The sequence below is a fragment of the Tamandua tetradactyla genome, chromosome 4 (genome assembly GCF_023851605.1).
Source record: "Tamandua tetradactyla isolate mTamTet1 chromosome 4, mTamTet1.pri, whole genome shotgun sequence".
Lineage (NCBI taxonomy): Eukaryota > Metazoa > Chordata > Mammalia > Pilosa > Myrmecophagidae > Tamandua > Tamandua tetradactyla.
Genome location: NC_135330.1, coordinates 78,125,376 through 78,152,998, shown reverse-complemented (window position 1 = coordinate 78,152,998; position 27,623 = coordinate 78,125,376). Strand labels below are relative to the sequence as shown.

At 38.2% G+C, this 27,623-nt stretch overlaps 1 protein-coding gene across 16 annotated transcripts in view; it reads left to right on the top strand.

Annotated features, from left to right (window-relative positions):
- The window catches only part of LOC143681094 (uncharacterized), an 81,642-nt gene that overhangs the window by 17,931 nt on the left and 36,088 nt on the right, over window positions 1–27,623 (top strand). For 8 of the 16 annotated variants that reach the window (XM_077157849.1, XM_077157855.1, XM_077157850.1 and 5 more), the window contains exons 3-4: window positions 21,070–21,170; window positions 22,904–23,024. The exons of 5 other annotated variants lie outside the window; for them this stretch is intronic. In XM_077157849.1, the coding sequence (XP_077013964.1) occupies window positions 21,070–21,170; window positions 22,904–23,004 (202 nt within the window). In that variant the 3' untranslated portion in view covers window positions 23,005–23,024. The remainder of the gene's footprint in view (window positions 1–21,069; window positions 21,171–22,903; window positions 23,025–27,623) is intronic. 3 more of the 16 variants (XM_077157858.1, XM_077157860.1, XM_077157859.1) reach the window with 1 other exon arrangement.

Here is a 27,623-nt window from a genome sequence, read left to right as displayed (position 1 = left end):
CTCTATACCAAAATTGACTAAAATTTATCAAAGATTTAAACATTAGAGCTAAGACCATATAACTTTTCAAAGAAAATATAGGGAAATATCATATAAAACTTGTAATAGGTGGCAGTTTCCTAGACCTTATACCCAATGCATGACAATTGAAAAAAGAAATAAATGGGAACCCCTCAAAATTAAACACTTTTTGCACGTCAAAGAACTTTGTCAAAAAATAAATAGGCAGCCTACACAATGGGAGACAATTTTTGGGAACCACATATCAGGTAAGGGTTTAGTATCCAGAGTATATAAAGAGATTCTTCAATTCAACAACAAAAAGATAGACAACCTAATTTAAACAATAAATGGACAACAAAGAAACAAAAATAAATGGACAAAAGACATGAACAAGCGTTTCTCAAGAGGAAATACAAATGATGAAAAGGCACATGAAAAGATGCTCAAATTCACTGACTATTAGGGAAATGCAAATCAAAACCACAATGAGATATCATCTGACACCCACTACAATGGCCATTAACAAGGAAACAGACAACCACAAGTTCTGAAGAGGATGTGGAGAAAGAAGTGCACTTATCCTGTTGGTGGGAATGTGAAATGGTACAACTGCTTTGGAAGGCAGTTTGGTGGTTCCTCAGGAAGCTAAATATAGAATTGTCATATGATCCAGCCTTCCCATTGCCAGGTATATATTCAGAGGATCTGAGGGAAAGGACACAAACGGACATTTGCACACCAGTGTTTATAGCAGCATTATTTACGATTGTGAAGAGATGGAAAAAGCCCAAATGCCCATCAATGGATGAGTCTCTAAACAAGCTGTGGTATATACATACAATGGAATATTAGGCAGTTGTAAGACAGAATAAAGTCATGAAGCATTTAACAACGTGGCTGAATCTTGATGGCATTATACTGAGTGAAATTAGCCAGAAACATAAGGGCAAATACTGTATGGCCTCACTAATACGAATTAACATCAATGAAGAGCTTTGAGAATTGAAGTTAAGAACACAGGTTATCAGGAAATAGAAATAGGGCAGAGATTGGGCATTTGGTACTGAAGGAATACAGATTGTGCAACAGGACTGATTGTAAAAATTCAGAAATTTTGCAATTCAGAAATAGCACAATATTACTTAATTGTAGCACCATAACATAAGTACACTGAATGAAATGGAATGTAAGTATGATATAGGGAGAAGGGCTAGGGGCACATATGAATTGAGAAGAAAAGATAGAGGATAAAGACTGAGACAGTATAATTTAGAAATGCCTAGAGTGGACAAAGATGGTGATTAAATGTACAAATAAAAAAAGTTTTTGCAAGAGGGAGAATAAATGAATGTCAACATTGCAAGGTGCTGAAAATAGATGGTAGACTGGGAAAAGTAAGATCAGTGCAAACTGGATTCTATAGTCAACAGTACCATTGTAACATGCTTCTACTGAATGTAACAAAGGCATTATGACAAAACTAAATGTCAACAGGCAAGGGATTTGGGCATGGGGGAGGGATACAGATTCTTTGTGGAAGAAAAGGAAATGTCTTATATAGATTATGGTGGTGAAGATGTGTCTATACACTTAGGTGGGATGTATGGTATGTGAATAAAACTGTTTAAAAATGAACAGAGAGAAATAAGTGCTAGAGAAAATGTGGAGAAAGAGATATACCTATTAATTGTTGGTAGGAAATCTGAGAGGTATAGACCCTTGGAGGACAGTGTGGTGGTTCAACAGGAGGCTAGGAATGGGTTGCCTTATGATCCTGCAACCCCTTTGCTCAGTTTATACCTGGAGGAACTGAGTGTGGGGACAGGAATGGACATTTGCATACTGTGTTTCTGGTGGCAGTGTTCTCAATCCATAATGCATGGAGGTGGCATAAGGATACAACTGTTGTGGAATGGAAGGCGGAATTGTGGTGTATGCGTACAATGGAGGGTAGCCACAAGAAGAAATGAAGCTGTGAGGCATACAACTAAGTGTATGAACCTTAAGAAATGTATATTCAATGAGATATCAGGAACAAAAAAAAAACAAACATTATCATGCTTCAATCATAAGAAGTAACTATACTATAAAAACTCAATGAACTGAAGTCGAGAACATGGGTTATCAGGTTGGAGTCTATTGTAAAGGGCCAAAAACTCTTAGAGCAGTGATGTATATTCAGTTCTAACTATTACTTCAAAATTCTGAGATGCTGAGCTGTTTGTATATAACCTGGTCCTTCCCAGAAACTTCGGGTATTTATGTGACACTTGAGACTCAGAGTTAGAGCTCTGAAGCTATGAAAGTCAGCAGTACCACCAGAGGAACTGTTTAAAGAGTTGAAAAAATGATCAGACTTTGAGTAGAGATATGAATGAAGCTGATCTGGATAGGACTAAGGTAAATCAGAATATAGGGTAAAGGATGATATCATCTATATTTTATAACTTCAACTTCTGGTGAGACTAAAGGGAGAAATGTCTATTTTGTGCAAAATTCATATTTTGGTAGTGTATTTCCTAATTTAACTTTTATGGTCAGTTTAGTTGGGCACCATAAGGACCCAACTAAAGCATGAATAGGGTGAGATTTTGTTGGTTTGTCCAGGTTAGTGTGATGCCCTGATATATCTCAGAGTAATTTGGGCAGTGAATAAAGAAGTATTTGCAAGGTCCCCTTGGAGGATTGGGGAGAAAGGAGAAAATATTCAACTTTCCCATTTGGAGAATTTCTGATGTTCTCGCAAGCAGTGGGGACAACCAAATCAATAGGCCAAGCCCTCGATCTTGGGGTTCACCCATAAGAAACTTATTCCTGCAAAGGGTAAGCTGAACCTACTTAAAATTAGGCCTAAGAGTCACCCCCAGAGAACCTCTTTTGTTGCTCAGATGTGGCCTTTCTCTCTAAGCTAACTTGCCAGGTGAACTCACTGCCCTCCCTCCCACATGGGTCGTGACTGCCAGGGGTATAAATCTCTTTGGCTATGTGGTTTATTCTGTCTCTGTTGGATGAGGTATTCTATTATGTATGTTAGGTCTAGTTTATTTAGAATAACATTTAATTCTTGTACTTACTTATTGATGTTCTGACTGAATATTCTATTCAGTATTGAAAGTGGTGTACTGAAGTCTCTTGTTAATGTAGAATCATCTGTTTCTCCCTTCAAATCTGTCAGTACTTGTGTCATATATTTTGGTCTTTGCTATTAGGTACCTATGTATTTATAACTGTTACATATTCTTGTTGAATTGACTGACCCCTTTGCCAGTATTTAATGGACTTCTTTGGTCCGCAGAACAATTTTTTACTTAAATTCTATTTTATCTGATATTAATATAGCCACCCCAGCTCTCTTTTGGTTATTACTTGCATGGTATATGTTTTTTCCCATCCTTTCACTTTCAACCTACCTGTATCTTTGAATTAAAGGTGAGTCTCTTGCTGACAGCATATAGTGGGATCATGCTTTTTTATCTATTATGCTATTCTCTGCCTTTTGCCTGGATAGCCCAGCCATTTACATTTAAAGTAGTTACTGACAATGTAGTACTTTCTCCTGCCATTTTGCTATTTGCTCTTTGTAAGTCTTATATCTTTTATGTTCCTCAATTCTTCCATTAATGCCTACTTTCATATTTATTTGACTTTTTTATCATGCCATTTGGAGTCCCATTTCTTTTCTCTCAAGATATATTTTTTAGATATTTTCTTAGTGGTTATCATGGGTTAAAATTTAGTATCCTAAATCTATAGCAATCATGTTTGATTTGATACCAGCCTATCTTCAATAGCATACAATAACAATGTTCCTATACCCCTGTGTCCCCTCACCTGTTTTTGGTAATTGTTACAAATTATATCATTGTACATCCTATGTCAAAAACTATAGCTTGATCATGAGTTTTTATGCATTGCATTTTAGCACCTGTAAGAAGTAAGGTGTATGTAGTTATGCATATATAATAGTTATAATGAAAGTGGCAAGACAAAAGCGATGAGTTATGTACAAGGGAGTCCCAATAAGATTAAGTATCATTTTCTCATCAGGAACCATAGAGGCAAGAAGGCAGTGGTATGAAATATTTAAAGTGATGAAGGAAATCAATTGCCAACCAAGAATTTTATTTCCAGCAAGTCTTTCTTTTAAAAATGAGGGAAAGATTAAGATATTCTCTTTCCCATATGGTTACATTTACCACACATAGTTATTTCTTTATGTCCATTTGAACCACTGTCTAGTGTCCTTTCCTTTTAGTCTGGAAAACCCCTTTAGCATTGCTTATATGGTAGGTTTGGAGTAATGAACTCCCTTAGTCCTTGTTTATCTGAGAATATCTTAATCTTTCCCTCATTTTTAAAAGAAAGACTTGTGGAAATAAAATTCTTGGTTGGCAATTGATTTCCTTCATCACTTTAAATATTTCATACCACTGCCTTCTTGCCTCTATGGTTCCTGATGAGAAAATGATACTTAATCTTATTGGGACTCCCTTGTACATAACTCATCGATTTTGTCTTGCCACTTTCAGAACTCTCTCCTGTCCTTAACATTGGCATTAGACAGTGTGAATTCTATGTGTCTGGAAATGGTTCTCTTTGAATTTATCCTGTTTAGGGTTCGATGGATTTCTTGAATGTGCAGATTCATGTCTTTCGTCAAGTTTGTGAAGTCTTTTGCCATTATTTCTTTCAATAGTCCTTTCTCTCTTCTCCTCCTGGGACTTCCATAAGGTATACATTAGTATGCTTGGTGGTGTCCCACAGGTCCCTTAGGCTCTGTTTGTTCTTTTCTATTACTTTTTCCTGCTGCCCTTCAGCCTGTATTATTTCAGTTGTCTTGTTTTTGAAATAACAGATTCTCTCTTCTGTCACTTCTAATCTGTTGTTGAAATCATCTAGGAAATTTTTCTGTTTAGTTATTGTGGTCTTCAACTTGATGTTTGTTTAGTTTCTATTGAGAATCTTAAGAGATTTCCGTATAACTTGTTCATGATATTCTCATATCCTTTAGTTCTGTCACCATATTTTCCTTTATCTCATTAAGCATATTAATGCTCATTTTTTAAAAGTCTCTCTCTTGTAAGTATGAAGTTTAAATGGTTTCTGGATGTTTATCTTGTTCATTTGGATGAACCATCATTTCTGGTTTCTTTGTTTGTTGTGTAATCTTTTGCTGCACACTATACATTTAATATTTTAAAGAGATAACTCTAGGATTTAGTCCCTGAGTTCCTTCAGTTATATCAAGCTAGAGATATGACAGAGATTTTCTTGAATAACAGGAGTTAATCAAATCAAATAAACCCAAGTAAAATCACCTTTCACAGTTTTTGCAAATTGGCTCTGTTTTAGCTGTTAGTCCCTTTCAAAGCTTAGCCCTCCTATCAACATCAGCTGAGGGTCCTCTCTCTCTTATCTGAGCTTGCATGACACCATGAGCTGAGCTTGCATTTTTTTCTGGACTTGTGGCCTTAGGAATTCCCCCATTTATAGTTTACAGTTACAGGAGTTCCAGTGAATGCCTCCTCTATTCTCTGTGAACTCGACTTTCACCCACTACTAGCTGCTCTCTTGCATGACTTAATGAAGGAAGTCCTTTGCCCCAGGCCATTTTGACTTAACTGTTTCTCTTGCTGTCCCTGCTATATGCAGGCTGCTTATCTGCCCTCAGGACAACCAGATTCACTGGCTCAATCCCTCAGATTTCCACCACATAAATTAGTATTGACATAAATACACCTCTGTATGTACACAGGGGCCCTGTTCCCTCTGGGCCACGAATCCACATTGAAGCTCGACTTGGCTTCACCCATCCTTGTGGATGATGTGGGAGAGGGGTCAGCAAGGGTACCAGGAGCTTCTTCTAGGTTTTTGAAAATGGGTTTTCTTGATTCAGCACTTGCCCAGTTAATGCTGTCTTTTAACTCATTTCCATAGAGTGAGGAAAGATACTATCTTTAAGATTCCCCTGCTGTATTTTTCCCCTGGAGTGTGGAGAACTAGCACCACCAAGCTGTGCCAGGACCTACAGCTGCAGTCCTCTTGCTGCCTGCCATAAGGCTGGGGCATGTGGGCTTACAACTGCTGCAAGAAGGGTGAAATTGACAAGTATTTCCCACAAGTTACTAACATCTTTTCTACTCTGTTTTGGATGGTATGCTCTCTTCCACTAGACTTCTGAGTTTCAAAATAGTTGATTCTGAGAGTTCCTGCTGACTCCACCATCTTCCTACAATCTTCCCAGGATTTGATTTTACAATAACCTTTATAAGTCTGTTGTAAGGACCCAGGACCTGGGTCTCACCCACTCCTCTATTTTGAGAGCAAGTCACATAGCCACCAACATGACCAGACAGATGTTAAAGGTCAAATAATGTAAAACTCCCTCCTGTAATAACAAATCTCATGAGAGTCTGCTGAAACTGCATTGTAACCAAATCCCACGAGACTGTTAAACTTTATATATCTTTCCCTGGGCATGCCTGTTTCTTTCTTTTCTCTCTTGACTTTGGGTGGAGTGCAGACTCTCATCTCCTAACCAGCTTCCATTGGAGAAGATCTTTCTCCTGACCATAAGCCCCTGATTAAACCCATAGGTAATCTTCACTCTAGCTTGTTCTTTGGTCTTGAGGTTGTGCTGGGTAGAACATCTGTTGTGTCCCATATTATAATATTATGTGAATCCTATTTCTAAAAACATTAAATTATTTTTAAAGTACTCTTACGTATTATTTCTTTCTGAAATAACAACCCTGAGTAAAGACGAAAAGCGTTATGCTAAAAGTCATGAAGCTTATTTCTTTCAGACAGAACTTGGATTTCCTAATTCGGAACTTTGCAGCAATATTTTATTCTAAGTTCTCTGAGGGAAGGCACTTTCTCAGATATCTGTCTTTCTGTTCTATCAAAAAAATTTCTAACGTGAAAAACATTAAAATTACATTAAGAAATATATTATAGCATTTTAAAAGTTTCAAATTAAAGAAAGGAGTTATAATCAGTAAGGAAATGAAACTTCCACAGATATTTGTCCGTCTATTACTCAGCTGCTGCCCAGGCCCCTCTGTGTCTGGTCTGACTTAGATCCTACAAATCTATACACAGAAATGTGGTCTGATCTTTGGTGACTGTTAGGACACTTTGGCAGCCTCTGGTGCTGATTCTTGATTTTCCTCTTCATGGAAAGTTTATGTGAATGGTCATCACTCTTGGCAAAATTTCACGTGGTAGACCAGGGTTTTGGGGACTGAGACAGAATCAGAAAATAGAGGAGTGAAGTCTCATTAAAAGTTATAAAGTGAAAAAGGCTTTTGAACTGAGGACTGTATCTGAACGTGACTTTTTATTCAGAGACCTTCCCCAATCACCATGGTAGGCGATTTCACCATCATGCTGAAAACGATAGGCCCTGGATGGAAAGCTTTGGGTATATTTGATCAGATCTGAAGTACAACCATCCCCATACAGGGTATATGAAAGAAGGGAGACAAAAATGGCTCAATGGAAATCCATGAAATGTGAAGGCATTGCCAGTTCTCACTGATTCCCTCTGTTTTTAAATTGGCGTAGGAAAGTGAATTTATTTCTTGCTAAGGCTCATGTTTTCTCTGAGTCTATTCATTCATAAACAAAACAAGCTTACAAACAAAAACAAATACCAAGAGCAGCAAAACGAGTGTGATTGTCCCTAGTGTAGGGGGATTCTGGCTCTTTTGAAGAAAAATTTAGACTTGGAAGTTGCAGGTAAAAATGTTACATCTGCTGAGTATAAAGGCTCATTTTGGGGGCAAGTGTGTGTGAATGCTCCGTGGCAGAGTGCCACCTATTATACCACCACATCACACCCTGAGTGTCAATTGGGGAGAATGGGGATGGCATGGGCATGTCAAGGATCTCCTAGGTTGTATGAGGGGATACATGGGCTTAAAGTGATAACTAATGGACTCGTCTGTTCTTGCTATGATCAATGTGTTCCATTTTCACCTGCATACATTATGAAAATAATGTACATTTGTGACTAGGGAAAAGGTAATGATCACTCATTCATAAAACCTGCCTCCCTCCTAACTGACACACTGATGGTCTCTCTCCTTGTTTTCAGACAGTTGTTTTTGTTTGAGATAGAACACTCTCAGGTTTCCAAGCTGGCAGTTACAGACCAGTAGCTACTGGCCAGAGGCAGCTCTGAGGGTCCGTTGAGTCCATGAAGCTCCTACTTAGTGCCACAAAAATGTCTTTTCAGCTAGTGGTAGTGAAACTATCCAATGTTTTTTATGGTTTTATGTGAAATTTCTTTGTAAATTTTAATATGTGCTACTTTGATTGCTCTTATAATCCAAGTCCGTCGACGTGGTTTAAAGGCAAAAGCACTAGCCAAGCAAATTTCATCTCAATGTGAAATATATCATGAATTCATTGAGCAGATGGGACAGTATTCGAAATTGTGTGAATACCTCAGGTTAACTGCAGAGGAGACCTCTCCTCTAATGTTACAAACCCTGTGTCTGGTAACACTTAACAAGGATACAAACCGGTTCCTCTTGCCAAGTGAAGATTTAGTCAAAATTTTTGAAAACATACTGATATGTGAGGCCCCAAGATTTTCTTTCGGTAGAGTGATTCAGGCTCATTGTCAGGGACAGAAACAGTCACTCTATGAGACATTCAGATACCCCCTGTGGAATGAGATTGCTGTCAAAGACATAGTAATGTCATCTCAGCAGAACAGAGAAAAATGTCAGGAAGAAATCCTTAAGAATTTGGATGAAAATGCCCACCTTCAGGGCACCCAAAACCTGCATACCATAGAAGATGCTGTATGGTATGAAAGCATTAAGGAAGTATAGGAACAAGAAAAAAATCTTAAATATTTCAACATACAGAGAGAACAGGTTGTCAGGGATCAAGACAACCAGTTAAAATCTCTGAATCAAAATCTCTTCAAAGTGATCAATGAGCCTGCTGTCTCTAGAGAAGTTTACGAAGATGTTGTCAGCTTGGAATTAGATGAAAAGAGTAGCTCAATGAATGGAGGCCTGCAGTACCAGACAAAAGTGGATTTGACAAAACTCAATGATTGTGTATGTTCCAATACTGCTTTAGACAGACTGGAAAAGGAACAGCAGAAGATGTCTAAAGACTTTCATAAGGAAAATCATACCAATGAAGAACTTACAGGTCGAATTAAACATCTAGAAAATGAGCAATGGCTTCTACAGCAAAATAATGAACAGTTAGAAAACATGATTGAAAAGCTTCAGCACACACTACAAATACTTCCTGAAGTACATCAACTTTACCAGGAATCAGTCCAGCAGGAAAGTGTCCGCTTGGGTATGGAGAACAATATTACTAAGGTGTATGAAAACAAACAATATCTAGAGCAGCAAGCTGGCACTTACAGAAAGATGGCTGAAGAGCTGGAGAAGGAAATGGAGAGTACAGCTTCTTACTATCAGAGATGGATTAGGCACCATGAAAGAAATTCTCAAGAAAATTGCCTGGCAGCTCTGGCTGCAGAAAGAGAGCTCATTGAGCTAAGACAGGAAAATGAGCAGAACTGGAAAAAATTGCGGGAAAGAGAGCATAAAATCCTATTTTCTCCAAGAGGTCCTTTTGCCCTCACTGTTCCACATGCAGCCCAGGGAGGCTGGAGAGGTTCAGGGCAAGCCCTGCATCATCAGGTCCCCAGCTGGGGAGGAGAGGCCAGCAGCGAGTGTTCAGAAGTCCAAGGTGATGCTCTTGTTTGACTCACCTCTGCATCAGCCAGTCCCTCACGGTTCACAGCACTTGAACTGTGGTTGTATTTTACACTTTCAAAGAGATTGGGCTTCCTGACTTCTTAGTATATTTATATTTTTAGTTTGTTTCTGTTAATTAATCTATACTGTATTTTCTTTTGTTGAAATTTTATACAAGTGCACTAAGGAAGTTTATTCCAGAATATGTATAATTTTTCCAGAATGTATATATAATATATACATTATTTTAGGAATATACTTATAATCTTTTATTGTATCCCATAGTATTATAAACTATTGCATGTTAAACCTATTAATTGTCCCACAGTTACTGTCACAGTTAGAGAAATTTGATATTAATGGGTAAAATATTTGTGCAACTTTCAATTTTGTATTTATATATGTGAGGTAAGATTTAAAGGATGTAAAAGTAACTTAGTATTTACAGCATTCAATTTTGATAGTTTTTGTAATCCATAAATAAACAACACATAGACTATTATTATTATTATTCTTTGATATCTTTGTAATCTCCCTTATTTATTTTTGGGCTTTGACATATTGTAACTATTTATTTTGTTTTATCATTTTTTGTTGTTGTTGTTTATCATTTCTTTTTAAACTCACCAAATTGTTCATATTATTATTTGCCATTGAAAAATGTACAAGTGTCCATCAATGAACTAAAATTTCTTAAGTATTCAAAAATATGGAAAATGAATTGGTGTATTTCTTGACTTATATAGCTAATGAACTCATAAACATGCAAAAAATAAATTTATTTATATTTAAACATAATTTGGATTATAGATGTTTATACTTCTTCTCTATGAAATATTATTGCATGAGGATTCTGAGATTAGGCTTTCTGTTCTGTTACTGCACTACTGCCATCAATGAACGGTTGTTATTGTGGCTGGGGATTGTCACAATTCTACATTATAGGCAGAGAAATACCATATTTCATAGATTTTGAGATGTTATGAATTATAACATGCACATTTATGTTATTTACCTCTAAGAAAGGAAATAATTTTGCCAGTTAAAGTATCGTATATCATTCAGTATAAAATATTCTGATTTCAGAGATTTTTAAATATAAAGAAGCATCTGATAATACATAAATACGGTAAATTCCTGCTTTGGGAGAGGTGTTTAGATTTAACACATTTTTTTTTAGGTCTTGTTTTATTCAAATGGGAAATTAAGATATTTTAAATGCCTGAGTCACCCCAAGAGAACCTCTTTTGTTGCTCAGAAATGGCCTCTCTAAGGCAACTCAGCAGATAAAGTCACTGCATTCCCCCCTATGTGGGACATGACTCCCAGGGGTGTATATCTCTCTGGCAATATGGGACATAACTTCTGGGGAAGAACCTGGACCTAGTATCATGAGATTGAGGAAGCCACCTTTACCAAAAGACAGCAGAGAATGAAACAAAATAAAGTTTTAGTGGCTAAGAGATTTCAAATAGATTTGAGAGGTCATTTTGGAGGTTATTCATTTGCATTACATAGATATCCCTTTTTACATTTTTAGTATATTAGAAGTAGCCTTGATTCTTGAAGACAATTGTACGACTATATAGCTTTTACAGTGTCACCATATGATTGTGAAAACCTTGCGGTTGACTTTGCCTTTATCCAGTATTGGAAAGAAGTGTCAAAAAATAAGCACAAAAATAAATAATGGTGGGGGGAGTGTGTATTGGCTTGCTAACTTTGCCAGAATGCAATATACCAGAAATGAAATAGCTTTTATAAAGAGAATGTATTACATTACAATTTACAGCTATAAAGCCATAAAAATGTCCAAACGAAGGCATCCAGGGAATGATACCTTGTTAAAAAACATCCCATGTGATGTCTGCAACATGGGAAGTCATATCGTTGGTCCTTGTTCCCAGTTCCACTGCTTGTAGCCTTTCATGCTAGTGGTTTCCTCTTTAAGGATCTGTGGGCCTTCATGTCACATGTGTGGAAGTAATCCAATCAAAGTTTTTAACCCTAAAAAATTTCTACTCCCACAAGATTGGATGAGGATTAAAACATGCTTTTTCTTGGGTACATAATAGTTTCCAACTGGCACATTCTACCCCTGGACCCCAAAAAGGCATGTACTTTCCAGATAAAAAATATAATCCAAGAATATAAAAGCCTTAAAGCATTTCAGTAACAATATAAATAAGAGTCACAAATGGTACAAAATCTCATCAAGGTCAGTTACAGGTATGGTAATGCAAATTCTCCTCTGGCTATTGTCCTGGGAAATCAAAACAAGTTATCTGCTACCAGTATACATGAGGGTGACAGTCATAGGAGAAATGTTTCCATTTCCATAGGGAGAACTTGGAAGGAATACAGGGGTCACTAGAGCCAAGCAGTTTTGAAAACCTACAGGGCAAACTCCATTTAATTTCGAAGTCTGAGAGTCATTCATTCTTGATGCTTTAGAAAGTGGCAGTCCAACTCTTTCCAAGGGTCTATACAGTGGTGCTGTTCTTTCCAAATGCTGGGGTGAGGGCTACAAATTGGGGTGTGGGGTCAGTGGGTACAGGACGTCTTTCTTTGTTCCACCCTCTCCAAGCAGCAGTGGAGCAGCAGGAAACTCTGTGATCTCTGGGGCACATGTGCAAATTCTCCAGAAGAATGGGGTGGCAACAAGCATCTCCTCAATTCCCGAGGAGTGTGCTCCACCCACTCTCAGGCCTCGGACACTGAAACGCCTACCCACTGCCTTCAGGGGAAACTCACCCACTCTAAGTGCTTAGGAGTGTTTGTTTTCCTGGCCCAAGGTTTCTTGTTTTCAGTCTTAGCTTCGATAGTTCTTCCTCTCAAATCATGTTTCCTACAATTTGTCCATTTTCCATCCCTTTTAATCCAGATTGGCAGTGGTTCTGCTTATACAGATCCCACAATACTTTCATTGGTTTTCTGTTTAGTATATTGGGACATTGCCAGTCAGAAAATTGGACTTTCCATGAATCCTTTCTGGATAATTTCATCTGCAATCCTTGCTTTTTCTGAACTCGCTGAGTGGTTCTGTGTTTGATTAAATCCTCACATGGGAATAGTTCTAATTTGCAAGCTGCTGGAATGTCGTATACTAAAACCAGAATGGCTTTTAAAAGGGGGAAATAAGTTGCAAGTTTACACTTGTAAGGCCATGAAAATGTTCCAACTAAAGGAAGTTTATAAAAGTATCCAAATTGAGGCAGCATCAAGAGATTGCCTTCACTCAAGAAAGGCTGATGAAGTTCAGGATTTCTCTCTCAACTGCAAAGGCATATGGTGACCATAGTGATGCCTGCTAGCCTCCTCTCCAGGCTTCTTATTTCATGAAGCTCCCCTGGGGATATTTTCATTCTTCAGCTTCAAAGGTCTCTGGTTGTATGAGCTCTGGTCGTCCTTGTGGCTATCTTGTCATCCTGAAAAGGGACTGTCTCCAAAATGTTTTCTCTTTCAAAGCATTCTAGTGGGTCCGAATTAATCAACACCCAAATGGAATGGGTGGAGTCACATATCCATCTGTTCAAAAGTTAACACCCACAGGGCAGTGCAGTGGTGGTTCAGTGGCAGAATTCTTGCCTGCCATACTGTAGACCTGGATTCAATTTCCAGAGGCTGCCCATGCCAAAAAATAAAAGTGAAAAAGATAAAATATAAAGTTAATACCCACAATTAGGCCAGTCACATCTCTCTGGAGATAATCTAATCAAGTTTCCAACATTCATTATTGAATAGGGATTTAAAGAGAAGGTTACTCCCATAAGATTGCATTAGGATTAAAGCGTGACTTTTCTCGGGCAGATAAATCCTTTCAAACCAGCACATTCTATCCTCTGGACACAAAAAAGACATGTTTTCTCAAATACAAAATACATTCTTTCATCACAATATCAAAAGTTTTTAAACCATTTCAGTAATGTATTAGGATTCTCGAGAGAAACAGAAGCAACAGCAAATATTCATAAATATAAAATTTATAAAAGTGTCTCACATATATGTGGGAATGTAGAGTTCAAAATCTGTAGGGCAGGCTGTGAAGCTGACAATTCTGAGGAGGATCTGGATGAACTCCACAGGAGAGGCTCACCAGCCGAAGCAGGAAGAGAATCTGTCTCTTCTGAATCCTCCTGAAAGGTTTCAGTGATTAAATTAAACATGACTCATTAAAGGAGACACTCCCCTTGACTTATTACAAATGGAATCAACTGTGGATGTAGTCGCGTGCTCATAATTTAATTGTATGAAATGTCCTCATAGCAAAGGATAGGCCCGCACTTGCCCAACCAGACAAACAGGTACCACCACCTGGCCAAGTTGACTCATGATCCTGACCATGACAAGTAACAATACAAATACAATACAAGGTTAAAACTAGTATAAAATCTCATCAAAGTCAGTTACAGGCATGGTCTGTCCTATAAAAATTCTCATCTGGTTCTGGGCCTGGGAAACTCAGAACACGTTATTTATTTAGTTATTTATTCAGAACAGGCACTATGTTCTGGGGTCTGTCTTTCTGGAAGCCCTGTATTTTTCAGACCATCAGTTTCTGTTTTCTTTGTACACAAAGATCATTTTTCAACTTATCTCTTTCTTCTTGCATTTTGCCATTACCTGTAGGGTTTAGACAGATTGCATTTTGTACATTTAGTTTGGAAATTTCCTCAGTTAAGTATACTGGGTTATCACCTTTACTGCTGCATAATATTCCATCAAATGTATATACCATATTTTGTTTATCCACTGTTGATCCATCTATTGATGGACATTTGGTTTGTTTCCATCTTTTGGTGATTGTGAATAATGTTGCTATGGAACATTACATAGCAAAGGATAGGCCAGCACTTGCCCAACCAGACAAACAGGTACCACCACCTGGCCAAGTTGACTCATGATCCTGACCATGACAAGTAACAATACAAATACAATACAAGGTTAAAACTAGTATAAAATCAGCGTCAGTGTGCAAATGTCTAATTGTGTCATTGCTCTCAGCTCTTCTGGGTATATACCAAGTAGTCCCGTTGCTGGGTCATCGTGTAACTCGACATTTAGTTTCCTAAGGAACTTCCAAACAGTCTTCCATAGTGGCTGCACCATTATATATTCCCACCAGCAGTGCATAATTGTCCCAGTTTCTCCACATCCTCTCCAACATTTATACTTTCCTGTTTGTGTAATAGCAGCCATTCTTGGAGGTGTGAGGTAGTATCTCATTGTATATCTCAAATCAGATACTTGATCTGCATTTCCCTTAGAGTTAGTAAATATCAGCATTTCTTCATGTGCCTTTGAGCCATCTATATTTGCTCTTCAGAAAAATGCCTATTCATATTTTAGCCCATTTTAAAATTGGGTTGTTATTTCTTTTGTTGTTGAGTTGTATGATTTCTTTATATATATATGAAATCAAACCTTTATCAAATATGTGATTTCCAAATATTTTCTTCCATTGAGTTGTCTGCTTCTTCACCTTTTTGACAGTCTTTTGAGGTGCAGAAGCATTTGATTTTGAGGAGTCCCAATGTATGTATTTTTTCTTTCATTGTTTGTGCTTTGGGTGTAAAGTTTAGGAAGCATCATCCTATTACTGGGTCTTGAAGATGTTTCCCTACATTTTCTTCTAGAAGCTTTAGGGTGCTTGTTCTTACATTTAATTTCACATTTAGTTTAATCCATGTTGAATTAATTTTTGTGTAGTGTATAAGATAGGGGTCCTGTTTCATTCTCTTGGCTATTGATATCCAGTTCTTCCATGCCCAATTATTGAAAAGACTACTTTGACCCAGTTCAGAGGATTTGGGTGCCTTGTCAAAAATCAGTTGACCACAGATTTTATGTTCCATTTCTACACTCTTGTTTCAATTCCATTGGCCAATGCTTCTGTCTTTGTGACAGTTACTTCTCTTCTCCCATTTGCTTTTTGATTAGTTTGCTGTTCTTTCTCAAGTTCCTCCAGGTTTGCTGTTAAGTCCTCGATTTTTGCTCTTTCTTGTTTTTAAATATAGGCATTTAAGGCAATGAATTTCCCTCTCAGCACAACCTTTTCCACATTCCATAAGTTCTGATAAGTTCTATTCTCATTTTCATTCATCTCCAGATACCTACTGATTTCTCTAGCAATTTTTCCTTTGACAATTAGTTGTTTAAGAGCGTGTTATTTAATCTCCATATATTTATGAATGTTCTCGTTCTTTGTTCGTTATTGAGATACAGCTTCATTCCATTGTGATCAGAGAATGTCCTTTGAATAATTTCATTATTTTTGAATTTAGAAAGTCCTGTTTGTGGCCCAGCATTTGATCTACCCTGGAGAATGTTCCATGAGCACTAGAGAAGAATGAAAACCTTGTGTTTTGGGGTACAATGACCTATATATGTCTGTTTGGTCTACTTCATTTATCAAGTTATTTAACTTCTCTATTTCCTTATTGATCTTCTTTCTGGTTGTTCTGTCTATAGAGGAGAGTGATGCATTGAAATCTCCTACCATTATTCTTGAAACATCTATCACTCCCTTCTGTTTTGTCAATACCCGTTGCATGTACTTTGGAGCTCCTTGCTAGGGAGCATAAACATTTATGATTGTTATATCTTCTTGGTGAATTGACCCTTTAATTAGTAGACAGTGTCCTTCTTTGTCTCTCATGATGTCTTTACTTTTAACGTCTATTTTGTGTGATATTAGTCTAGCTACAACTGCTTTCTTTTGGCTGCAGCTTGCATGGAAAATCTTTTTCCATTCTTTCACTTTCAGTCTATTTGTATCTTTGTGTCTAAGGTGAGTCTCTGGTAAGCAGTATATAGCTGGATTATGTTTCTTAATCCATTCTGCCAATCTGTATCTTTTAATGGGTGAGTTTAGTGTGTTTACATTCAATGTTATTACTGAAAAGCCATTTCTTGATTCCACCATCTTATCTTTTGTATTCTCTTTGTCAGATCTATATATTCTTTTCCATCTTTCTCTTTCTATTCCTTTAATTGATGTTGGTGGTACTCTTTAATTCTGTGCCCACCTCCAGTCCTCCCTCTCCTGTCTTTTTTTTCAGCCATCAGAACTCCTTTTAGTAATTCTTGTAGGGCTGGTTTCTTGTTGACAAATTCTTTCAGGACCTATTTGCTGTGAAAACTTTCATTCATCTCTCAATTTTGAAGGACAGTTTGGCTGGGTACAGAATTCTTGGCTGGAAGTCTTTCTCTTTCAGGTTCTTAAATATATCATACCCCTGCCTTCTTGCCTCCATGGTGCTAGTTGGGTAGTCTGAACTCAGTCTTATTTGATTTCCCTTATATGTAGTAGATTGTTTTTCTTTTGCTGCTGTCAGGATTTTCTGGTTCTCTTCAACAATTGACAGACTGATTAGTATGTGCCTTGGGGAAAGCCTATTTGGATTTATTCTGTTTGGAGTTCTTTGGGCTTCTTTGATTTATATATTTATGTTCTTTATGAGATTTGTGAAATTTTCCTCCATTATATACTCAACTGCTCTTCCTAGTCCTTTACTCCTCTCTTCTCCTTCTGGGACACCAATGATTCTTGTATTTGTGCACTTTGTTTTGTCTATCATTTCCAAGTTCCCATTCAGTTTTTTCCATCTTTTTTGTTATTTGCTGTTTTGAATCTTTGAAGTCAATTATCCTGTCCTCTGTAGTGCTTTTCTTTTTTCTGTCTCCTCCAATCTGGTGTGGTATGCCTGTATTATATTTTTTATTTGGTCAATAGAATCTTTAATCTCAGTGATTTCCACTGTTTTCCTATTTATTCTTTCAAATTCCTCTTAGTGCTGTTCTGCTGTCTTATTGATCTCCATTATGTCATTTGCCATCTCACTTGTTTTATTAAGTAGAGTTGTATGAACACCTATGATTAATTGTTCCAATGTCTGTGACCCTGATGCTGTTTGAATTTGGTCATTAGGCAGGGTTATATCTGTCAGCATTGTGATATGGTTAGTGATCTTCTGCTGTCTTCAGCAGGTCAGAATTATGCCTTCATGGGTTGGAGGTAGATGTGACCCAGCTGTGCAGGTCAGCACTTTCTCAAAGCTGGGAATTAAGGCTGAGGGCTGTGCCCAGGCACAGTTCTAGGACTGCTACAAAATGGATTTCTCAGAACTGAATGATGTGCTTGGGGGTCTACATGCATGCTTGGGCCTGGGAGGACCACAAATGGATGCGCGGAACTGAGGGAGGGTGGGGTGAGGCTGTGCGACTCTATGGGCAGAGAGGCAGGGGTAGCCTGGATATGGAGGTTAGTACCCACAAGTTTATGTGCTGACAACAGCCTACCGGGAACAGGAAGGAGGAGATAGTGCTCGAGAGTGGTGCAGAAGAGGTGGGTTCGGCTGCACTTGGGGTGCGCATGTGGGGCCCTTACGTGCACTGTGGGCTGGTGGGGAAGGTGCCTGGAGCACGGAGAAAGGAAGCTAGTGACAGGGTTCAGGTGCATGTGATGTGGGGTGAGTTGCCGGTCATGGGCCTGTGCCTATGAGGGTAGTGTGCCCAAAGAATGTGGCCTGGCTTAATCCCAGTAGCCAGCTCCCATCTGTGCCCTCCCAAGGCCTCCACATCTCTGTGTCAGGCTCCAACTTTCTGCCTCTCAGTTCCTCATGCTCTGCAACCAGGGCTGCCACATGTAGTACAGAAGGCTCTCCCAGGTCAGACGCACTCCTGAATTGCTGCCTCTGCTACACTTCTGTCCCTTCTCTAACTTTTCCCTGGAGCAGGGCTAATCTCAAGCTACACTAGTCAGCCATCTTCCGAGAATTTAAAATATGTTTTTTTAATATTGGATTTTTTGAAGTCAATATGCATGGTAAAATTTTTAAGGACTAATGAAAGAAAAAGTGAAATGAATTATTTCAAATATATTGGAAACAATTGTAAAAATTGATGATACACATGGCCATAAAGCAAACCTCAAGAAGTTTTTAAGAATTGGGACTGTTCAGATAACATTCTTGCTTTCATTACAATACATTTAACAGTCTATAATGCCAAGAGAAATAAGAAAATCTACATACATTTGCAAAATTAAAAACACTCCTAAGGCAGTCCATGGTGGCTCAGCAGGCAGAGTACTCACCTGCCATATTGTATACCTGGGTTCAATTCTCAGTGCCTGTTGATGCGAGAAAAAAAAACACTCCTATTTAATAATTCATGGTCAAATAATTCCTTATGGAATTTTAAATTACTTAAACATAAACAGCAAGAAAAATACTGAACTTTTGTAATACCCAAAACTATATTTTGTCAAATGCATTAAACTAACTGTACACTTAAATGTAGGTGCTCATATAAATTATACCTCAGTAATACTGCAGTAATGAAACACTTGTAACAGGCAGTCAGTGATACTTAAAATGGAAATAATAATTTTAAATGCATATATTAGAAAATAAAAAGGAGTGAACATTGGTGAGCTAAGTATCCATCTAAAGGATGTTTCCAAAAAACAGCAAAATAAACCCCATGAAAGAAGAAATGCAGTGATAAAGATTAAAGCAGGTTTCAATATATAGGAAATAAAGATGCAATAAAGAGGAATAACAGAGTAAAAACAAATAACTGATTCATGGGAAAACTAAGTACACCAACTTGAGAGAGAGGCAGGCAGGGACAAATGGAGAAAATGAGCAAAAGAAAGTTAAAGGAAAAGGGGCCATTACATATTGAAGAGAGACTGAAAAGTTAATGAGTAACTGCCATGAAACTTCTGCTAATGAATTTGAAAATTTCACTGAAATTTGAAAATTTCACTGAAATGGGTAAACTCCTAGGAAAATATAATGTACCAAAATCAAGTTGAGAAGTAAGTGAAAAACTTTGTAAAAGGAAGCAATGAAAAGTGCATTGTCCTCCCTTCAGCCCAAGCTCATTTGCAGGTACCAAGTTGGGTGATGAGAAGGGGTGTTAGTTCCAGTCTGTTTTCCTCTGTTCTGTCAGTGAAGTGTGATGTGATGTCATTGGACTAGGTGCTGAGGGTAAATAGTAGATGTGTGTGTGTGCATGCGCATGTGGTGGAGGAAGGTTTCTGTGGCAGTGCAGGGTTGAGGAGGGAGAAGAAAGTATGAGAGTCCTCAGGTAGATAAAGGAATTTACTAGGAGAAGTAGTAAGTTTGGTGGACAGTGTAGAGTGCTTATTTCATATTCATAGGTATGCATTTCATTTGAGAATATTCACCATGATTCCTCAGTTTCTTCTTCCTATTTAGCAGGGTTTTTTTTTTTTTTTTTTTTTGAGTAAACCCAAGTAAGGAAGATGCAAAGTTTAGCATGTGTGCCAGAGCATGACTATAGCTTGGACCAAGGAATTTAATCTGTGATGATGGGAGAGAAAATACAAGGGATAATAGCCAAAAAGTAGAGTTAGAAGATTAGTGGTCCATTGGTGTGTAGAGATTTTGGAAAGTCAGCTGGGAGAATGCAAGTGGTAGTCAGAGAGTAGGGTACGTGTATTGGGCGTTTTACAGGTGGTGCCATTCTTGGAGACAATAGGGATTATGGTGGGATTAGGAAAGCAAGTGGCCAAGGTGGGATGGAGAAAAGTCACTGGATGTGTTAGGAGCTCTTTAAGAGCTGAGAGGGCTCGGCATTAGGCTATTTATGTGAATCCTTTTAAAGCCTTGGAAACCCTGGCCCAACTTTTACTGAAAGGATATTTCATGGACTTAAATGGTCAGTAATTTAATTGCATCTATGACTGATTATATCTATAATCAATTTACGAGGGAGTCTTCAGCAATGACAGATGTTTAATCCGATCAGTTGAAGGCTTCAAAAGGAGAAGTGATCACTTCAGCAGCAGAAGAGAGTTTTCATCTCTAATTCACCCAGCCAGCGCCTCCTGGGGAATTCATCAAGAACCTTCATTGGAGTTTCCAGTTTCCAGCCTGCTCTATGGAATTTGGACTCATATCCCCACAGTTGTGTGAGCTACTTTTATAAAATCTCACACTATTTACAGGTATCTCCTGTTGCTCTGTTTCCTGAGAGAACACTGACTAATACAACTCTCTAGGAAAAGGAGTTGATCATTTAGAGTTGATAGAGATATCAATGATATAAGAGACCTAGCCCTGGGAAGGTCAAAGAGGAGCTGAGGAAGCAACAATCTTTCAGTTTTGTTGATGCCCTCTATTTTAGTTTTTTTTAATTCTCTATTTCACTTATCTAGCTCTAATTAAATACTTTCCTTCTTTTGACTTTGAATTTTTTTGTCTTCTTTGCACAAATTCTCCAGTTGTAAGTTTCATTCTCTCTTTTGACATCTTTCTTCTCTTTTATTTAATTAATTAATTTATATTTTTAGCATTATAATGTGGCTGTTTATTAAATGCATGAGGAGTCCACAACTACACCTGGACATATGGTGTCCATATTGGCGGGGCCCAGGCGGGAACATGGAGATCGGTAAAGGACATTCCATTTTTCTCTCTCTTTTTGTTCTTTAGGAAAAAGAACAGTACACTTAGAATCACCAATAATGGGTGACTTGGTTAGCTTAATCATGGGCATATTTAAATAAAGTATCCATATAATCTTTGTAATGCCTGCATTTGTACAGTATGTTTCATATACCAATATAAAATTAAGGTTTCAAGGAAAATAATCTCCATATTCAGATATCAATGTTCTTAAATTCTAAGTGTCAAACAATGTTCTAGTTTGCTAGCTGCTGAAATGTAACACACCAGATATGGATTGGTTTTTGATGAAAGTGGATTGTTTCATTAAAAACATACAGTTAGTTCTTCAGATGAAAAGCAACTAACTTTCAGCTGAGGTTCTTTCAAACCCAGAAAGGCACAGGTTGATCTCCACTGCCTTCTCTCCAGGCCTCTGGGTTACAACAACTTTCCCCAGGGTGATTCCTTTCTTCATCTCCAAAGAGCTGGGCTGAGCTGTGAGTGCAGAGATGTGGTATATTGAGCTGCTTGTGCTGTGCTACCTTGACCTCTCCCATTTAAGCTTCTAGCCAATTAAGTCATCATTACACCAGACATGCCTTCTTGCTGACTGCAGATGTAGTCAGCAATAGATGAGATTCACGTGCCATCAGCTCATGTCCACAGGAATAGAACTAGGTAACCTTCACCTGGCCAAGCTGACACCTGAACCTAACTACCACATATACACCCCTTGTCAACCTGGTAACAATACACATCACTTTAAACGACATTAAAGTGACAAAAATTGTCTTGTAGCTGTGGACCTATGACTCTCCAAACCAGTTATCTGGTGACCATATGCAAAAGAGGACATTCACAAGATACAAGTATTCATTTCCATTGGGAGAAATTGGGTGGAACACAGGAATCATAAGATCCAAGCTGTTCTGAAAATCTACAGGGCAACCACCATTGGATTTCAAAGTCTGGAAGTCATTTATCCTTCAGCTTTAGTAAAAGGCAGTCCCACGCTTTCCAAGGTCCTATGCAGTGGCCTGCCTCTTTGCAAATCAACTTCAGGGGACATTGAGGAGACCATCTTTTTCTCAGCTCCACCATCTCCAAGCATCAGGGCAACCCCTGGGCTCCCTGCCATTTCCAGGGCACACACTCAGCCCCTTCATGTGGTGGCAGCCAGACTCTCCCCAGTCCCCAAGGAGCATGCTGTACCTTCTCCAAGGCCTGAGGGTATGCGACTCTTCCACTGCAATGTGGTGGGAGTCGCTTCCTTGGCCTTCAGGGTAAACTCACCCTCTCCATGTATATGGGTGGGTCAACTTTTGTGGTCCGATGTTTCTTGACTTCAGACCTGAACTTCCATGGTTCTCACTCTGCAAACTCCAATTTGTTCCTTTTGTGTCCCCCCTTTTGTCCCTTTAGTGTCCCCCCTCTGTCCAGATTGGCAGTGATTCTGTTTACACAACAGTCTCGTCAAGCCCTCCAGGACTTCATCATTCGCTTCACAGTTCCTCCAAAATCTTCCCTGTATCCATCCAAAAAACTGGTACCAATGACTGGTATTTGCAGCAGCAGCCCACTTCTCTGGTACCAGATCTGTTCTAGTTTGCTAGCTGCCAGAATGCAACACACCAGAGATGGATTGGCTTTTAATAAAAGAGGATTTATTTCATTAAAAATGTATAGTTCTTCAGAGGAAAGGCAGCTAACTTTCAACTGAGTTTCTTTCTTACCCAGGAAGGCACAGGATGATCTCTGCTGGTCTTCTCTCCAGGCCTCTGAGTTATAATAACTTTCCCCATGGTGATTCCTTTCTCCATCTCCATGGCCCGTGCTGAGCTGGGAGTGCTGAGTTGAGGTATGCTGAGCTGCTTGGGCTGTGCTACATTGATCTCTCTCATTTAAATCATTCATTGCAGCAGACATGCCTCCTTGCTGACTGTAATATAATCATCAACAGATGAGGTTCACATGCCCTTGGCTCATGTCCACAACAATAGACCTAGGTAACTTCACCTGGCCAAATTGACACCTGAACCTTACTACCACAACCACTAACTTAAATACCATTTGATTAGCTGTCAGACCTGTGGAAATTCTCAAAATATCAAGTAGAAAGTTCTTACAAATGCCTGCATTGCTATAATAATAACCTATGTTATGAAATATTTTCCTGATTTCAGGAATATATGAAGATGCTAATAATTTTACACTTAACACATGGAAACCTTAAGTACCTAAAATGGATATCTTACTTAACTTATCCATGGGCATATTTAAAAAAATCTTTCTTCTTTTTTAATGTAAGCATTTAGAGCTCTAACCTTCCCTCTCAGCACGGCCATTACTGCATCCCATAGGTTTTGGAATGAGGCAAAATATCATTTGCCTCAAGATATTTTCTTGTTTTCCTAGGGATTCCTTCTTTGACCCATTAGTTATTTCAGAATGTGTTGTTTAGCTTCTCATCTTTCTCACCTCTGTCTTTGTAAGTGTGCCCACGTTTCCTTTCATATGTTTAATCAATACATTTTCTGCCTGCTTAAAAAGAAAAAAAGAGTACATTTTTTAATCCCACAGTTTTGTGACTTTTACTCTTCTCCCTCTGTTATCGATTTCTAGCTTCATTCCATTATGGTCGGAGAAGACATATTGCATGATTTCAATATTTTTAAATTTGTTCAGACTTGTTTTATGATCTAATATATGGTCTATCCTGAAGAATGATCCATGTTCCCTAGGGAAGAATATCTATTCTGTTTCTCTTGGATAAAGTGGTCTATTATGTCTGTTAGGTCCAGTTGGTTTAGAATAGCGATCAAGTCCTGTACTCCCTTACTGATGTACTGACTAGATGTTCTGTCCATTATTGAAAGTGGTGTACTGAAGTCTCCTGTCACTGTAGAATCATCTATTTCTACCTTCAGATCTCTCAGTATTTGTGTCATATATTTTGGGGCTTTGCTATTAGGTACATGTATATTTCTAACTGCTACACATTTGTTCAATTGACTAACCCCTTTGTCAGTATTTAGTGACCTTCTTTAATCCTCAGAACAATTTTTTGAGTTAAGTTCTATTTTATCTGATGTTAATATAGCCACCCCAGCTGTCTTTTGGTTATTACTTGTATCATATATAATTTTGCCATCCTCTCAGCTTCACCTTACTTATATCTTTGGATTTTAGGTGAGTTTCCTACAGACAACATATAGGTGGATCCTGCTTTTATTTTTGTATGCTGTATGGTGGGTTCATATTTCATTCTTTTTCCATGTGAATATGCCATTATTGCAGCAGCATTTGTTGAATTTTTATTTGCTTTATTTTTTGTTTGGTTTTGTTTCTTTGTTTGTCTTTTTTGGGAAGTGCATAGACTGGGAATTGAACCCAGGTCTCCCACATGGAAGGTGAGAATTGTACTCCTGAACTACTTCCACCCCACCCCCCGTGCTTTTTTATCTTCTCTGCCATTCTCTATCTTTTGACTGGATAGCCCAGCCATGTACATTTAAAGTACAACCCATAATGAAGGACTTTCTCCTGCCATTTTTTTTTCTGTAGCCACAAAATATTCCATCATTTGTTTACACCACATTTTGCCCTTCTGCTTCTCAGTCAATGTACCCTTCAGCCATCTCTATCCACTGAGTACCATGATTATTGTCACCATAAACATCAGTGTGAAAATGTCTATTTGAGTCCCTGCTTTCAGTTCTTTTGAGTATATTCTCAGTAATGGAATTATCTAATCATATGGTGACCCTGTATTTAGCTTCCTGTGGATTGCTACCTTATCCTCCAAATGGTCTGCCGCATTCTGCTATCCTCCCAACACTGAATAGGTGTACCTCTCTCTCTCCACATTTTCTCTAGCACTTGAATATTTTTGTTCATTTATTTTGAATAGGCAGGTTTTGTTGAGACATATTCAAATAGCACATATTCTATTCAAAATAAACAATCAGTGTTTCACAATGTCCTCACTTAGTTGTACAATCATCACTCTCAATTTTAGACAATTTTTATTGCTCCAAAGAGAAAAATATAGATAGACACACCCATACCAAAAAGAAAATCCCCATCTCCCCTTAACTCTTGTCCCTTCCCCCAATTATTTCTCCTTAATACATATTTTTTATTCATTAAAAAAAAATTAACTAACACAACATTTAGAAATCATTCCATTCTACATATGCAATCAGTAGATCAAAATCTCCTGCCATTTTGATAATTGCTCTTTATATGTCTTACATCATTTAGGTCCCTCAATTCTGCCATTAATACCTACCTTCATATTTATTAACTTTTCTATTGTACCATTTGGAGTCCCATATCTTTTCTTCCTGAATATATTTTTCAGATATTTTCTTTGTGGTTGCCATGAGTTAAAATTTAGCATCCTAAATCTATAGCAATCGTGTTTGATTGGATACCAGCTTACCTTCAATAGCATACAATACAGTGTTCCTATACTCCGGTGTCCCCTCACCTTTTAGGCTCTTGTTACAAATTATGTCTTTGTCCATCCTATGTGAAACACTATAGATTGATCATGATTTTTTATGCATTGCATTTCAGCACCTGTAAGAATTAAGGTGTGTGTAATTAAACATATATATTAATTATGTAACACCGGCATTTATAATTACCCATTTGGTTACCTTATTTCTTTAGGTCAATTTGAACCACTGTCTAATCTCCTTTCCTTTTAGTCTGGAAAACTCCTTTAGCATTGCTTTTACGGCAGGTCTGGTAGTAATGAACTCCCTTACTTTTTGTTTATCTGGGAATATCTTACTCTGTCCCTTGCTTTTAAAAGAAAGACTTGCAGGATATAAAATTTCTGGTTGGCAATTCATTTCTTTCAGCACATTAATTATTTTGTACCACTGCCTTGTCTTTGAAGTAGTGGATTCTCTCTTCTGCCACATCCAATCCATTGTTGAAGGCATCTAGGAAATTTTTCCCATTAGTTATTGTGGTCTTCAATTCGAGCATTTGTTTCATTTCTATTAAGAGTCTAAACAGATTTCCATATAGCTATTTCATTGTTTTCTTCATATCCTTTAGCTCTTTCTCTGTATTTTCCTTTGTCTCTTTAAGCACATTGAAGATCATTTTTAAAAAGTCTCTGTCTTGTAAGTACAAAATCTAGATGGTTTCTGGATGTTTATCTTATTCATTTGGATGGACCATCATTTCCTGTTTTTTGCTGTGTAATCTTTTGTTGGCCACTATACATTTAATATTTTAAAGTGTTAATTTAGGATTTAGTCCCTGAGTTCCTTAAGTTATAACTAGCTTGTGATGTTACAGAGATTTTCTTGAATGACAAGAGCTAATTCAATCATGCAAACCAAAGTAAGAATTGCCTTTCACAGTTCTTGGAAATTGGCTCTGTTTTGGCTAGTGGTCGTTTTCAGAGCTCAGGCCTCCCATCAAGATCAGCTGAGACAAAATGCAAAGGGCAAGGTCTCCTCTCTCTTCTCTGAGCCTTCCAGACACCATGAGCTGAGCTTGCTTCTTTTTCTGGACTTGTGGCCTTAGGAATTCCCCCATTTACAGTTTACACTTACAGGAATTCCAGTGAATGCCTCCTCTACTCTCTGTGAACTCGACTTTCACCCCCTACTAGGTGCTCTCTTGCCTGACTTAATGAAGGTTGTCCTTTGCCCCAGGCCACCATCATCTAACTGTTTCTCACACTGTCCCAGCTATCTACAAACTTCTTCTCTGCCCTCAGTATGAACACAGGGAGGGTAGAGACTAAAACAATTTCCCTGGCTCAGTCCCTCAGATTTCCACCATATAGATTGGTATTGACATAAATGTACCCCTTTTTATGTGCACAGAGTCCACTCTGGTCCCTCTGCAACAGGGCAAGGAACTCACAGTGTAGCTCTGTTTGGCTCCATCAGCCTTGTGGACGATGTGGGAGAGGGGACAACAAGAGTACCAGGAGCTTCTTCTAGTTGTGAGCAAAGATACTGTCTTTAAGATTCCTTTGCTATGTTTTCCCAAGGCCAGTTGGAATAATGGCCACCCTCAGAGCTAGTCTCTAGTGATCTTAAGTAGCTAATCAAAAGCAGTGATCAGTGATCAAACCTTATGCCCCTGGAGTGTGGAGAACTAGATCTTTGTGTCCCACCTGGCACCCACAAGCTAAGCCAGGAGCTAGAGCTATGCCCTTTTGCTGTCTGCCATAAGACTGGGGTGTGTGGGCTCACAACTGCTTCAAGACGGGTGAAATTCACAGCTGTTTGCTACAAATTACTAACATCTTCTCTATTTTGTTTTGGATGCTCTGCTCTGTTGCACTAGACTGCTGAGTTACAAAATAGTTGTTTCAGAGAGTTCCTCTGGAATCCACCATCTTCCCACAATCTTCCCAGGCTTTATTTTTACAATAGCCTTTATATGTCTGCTATAAGGACCCATGGCCCAAAGCCCTCCC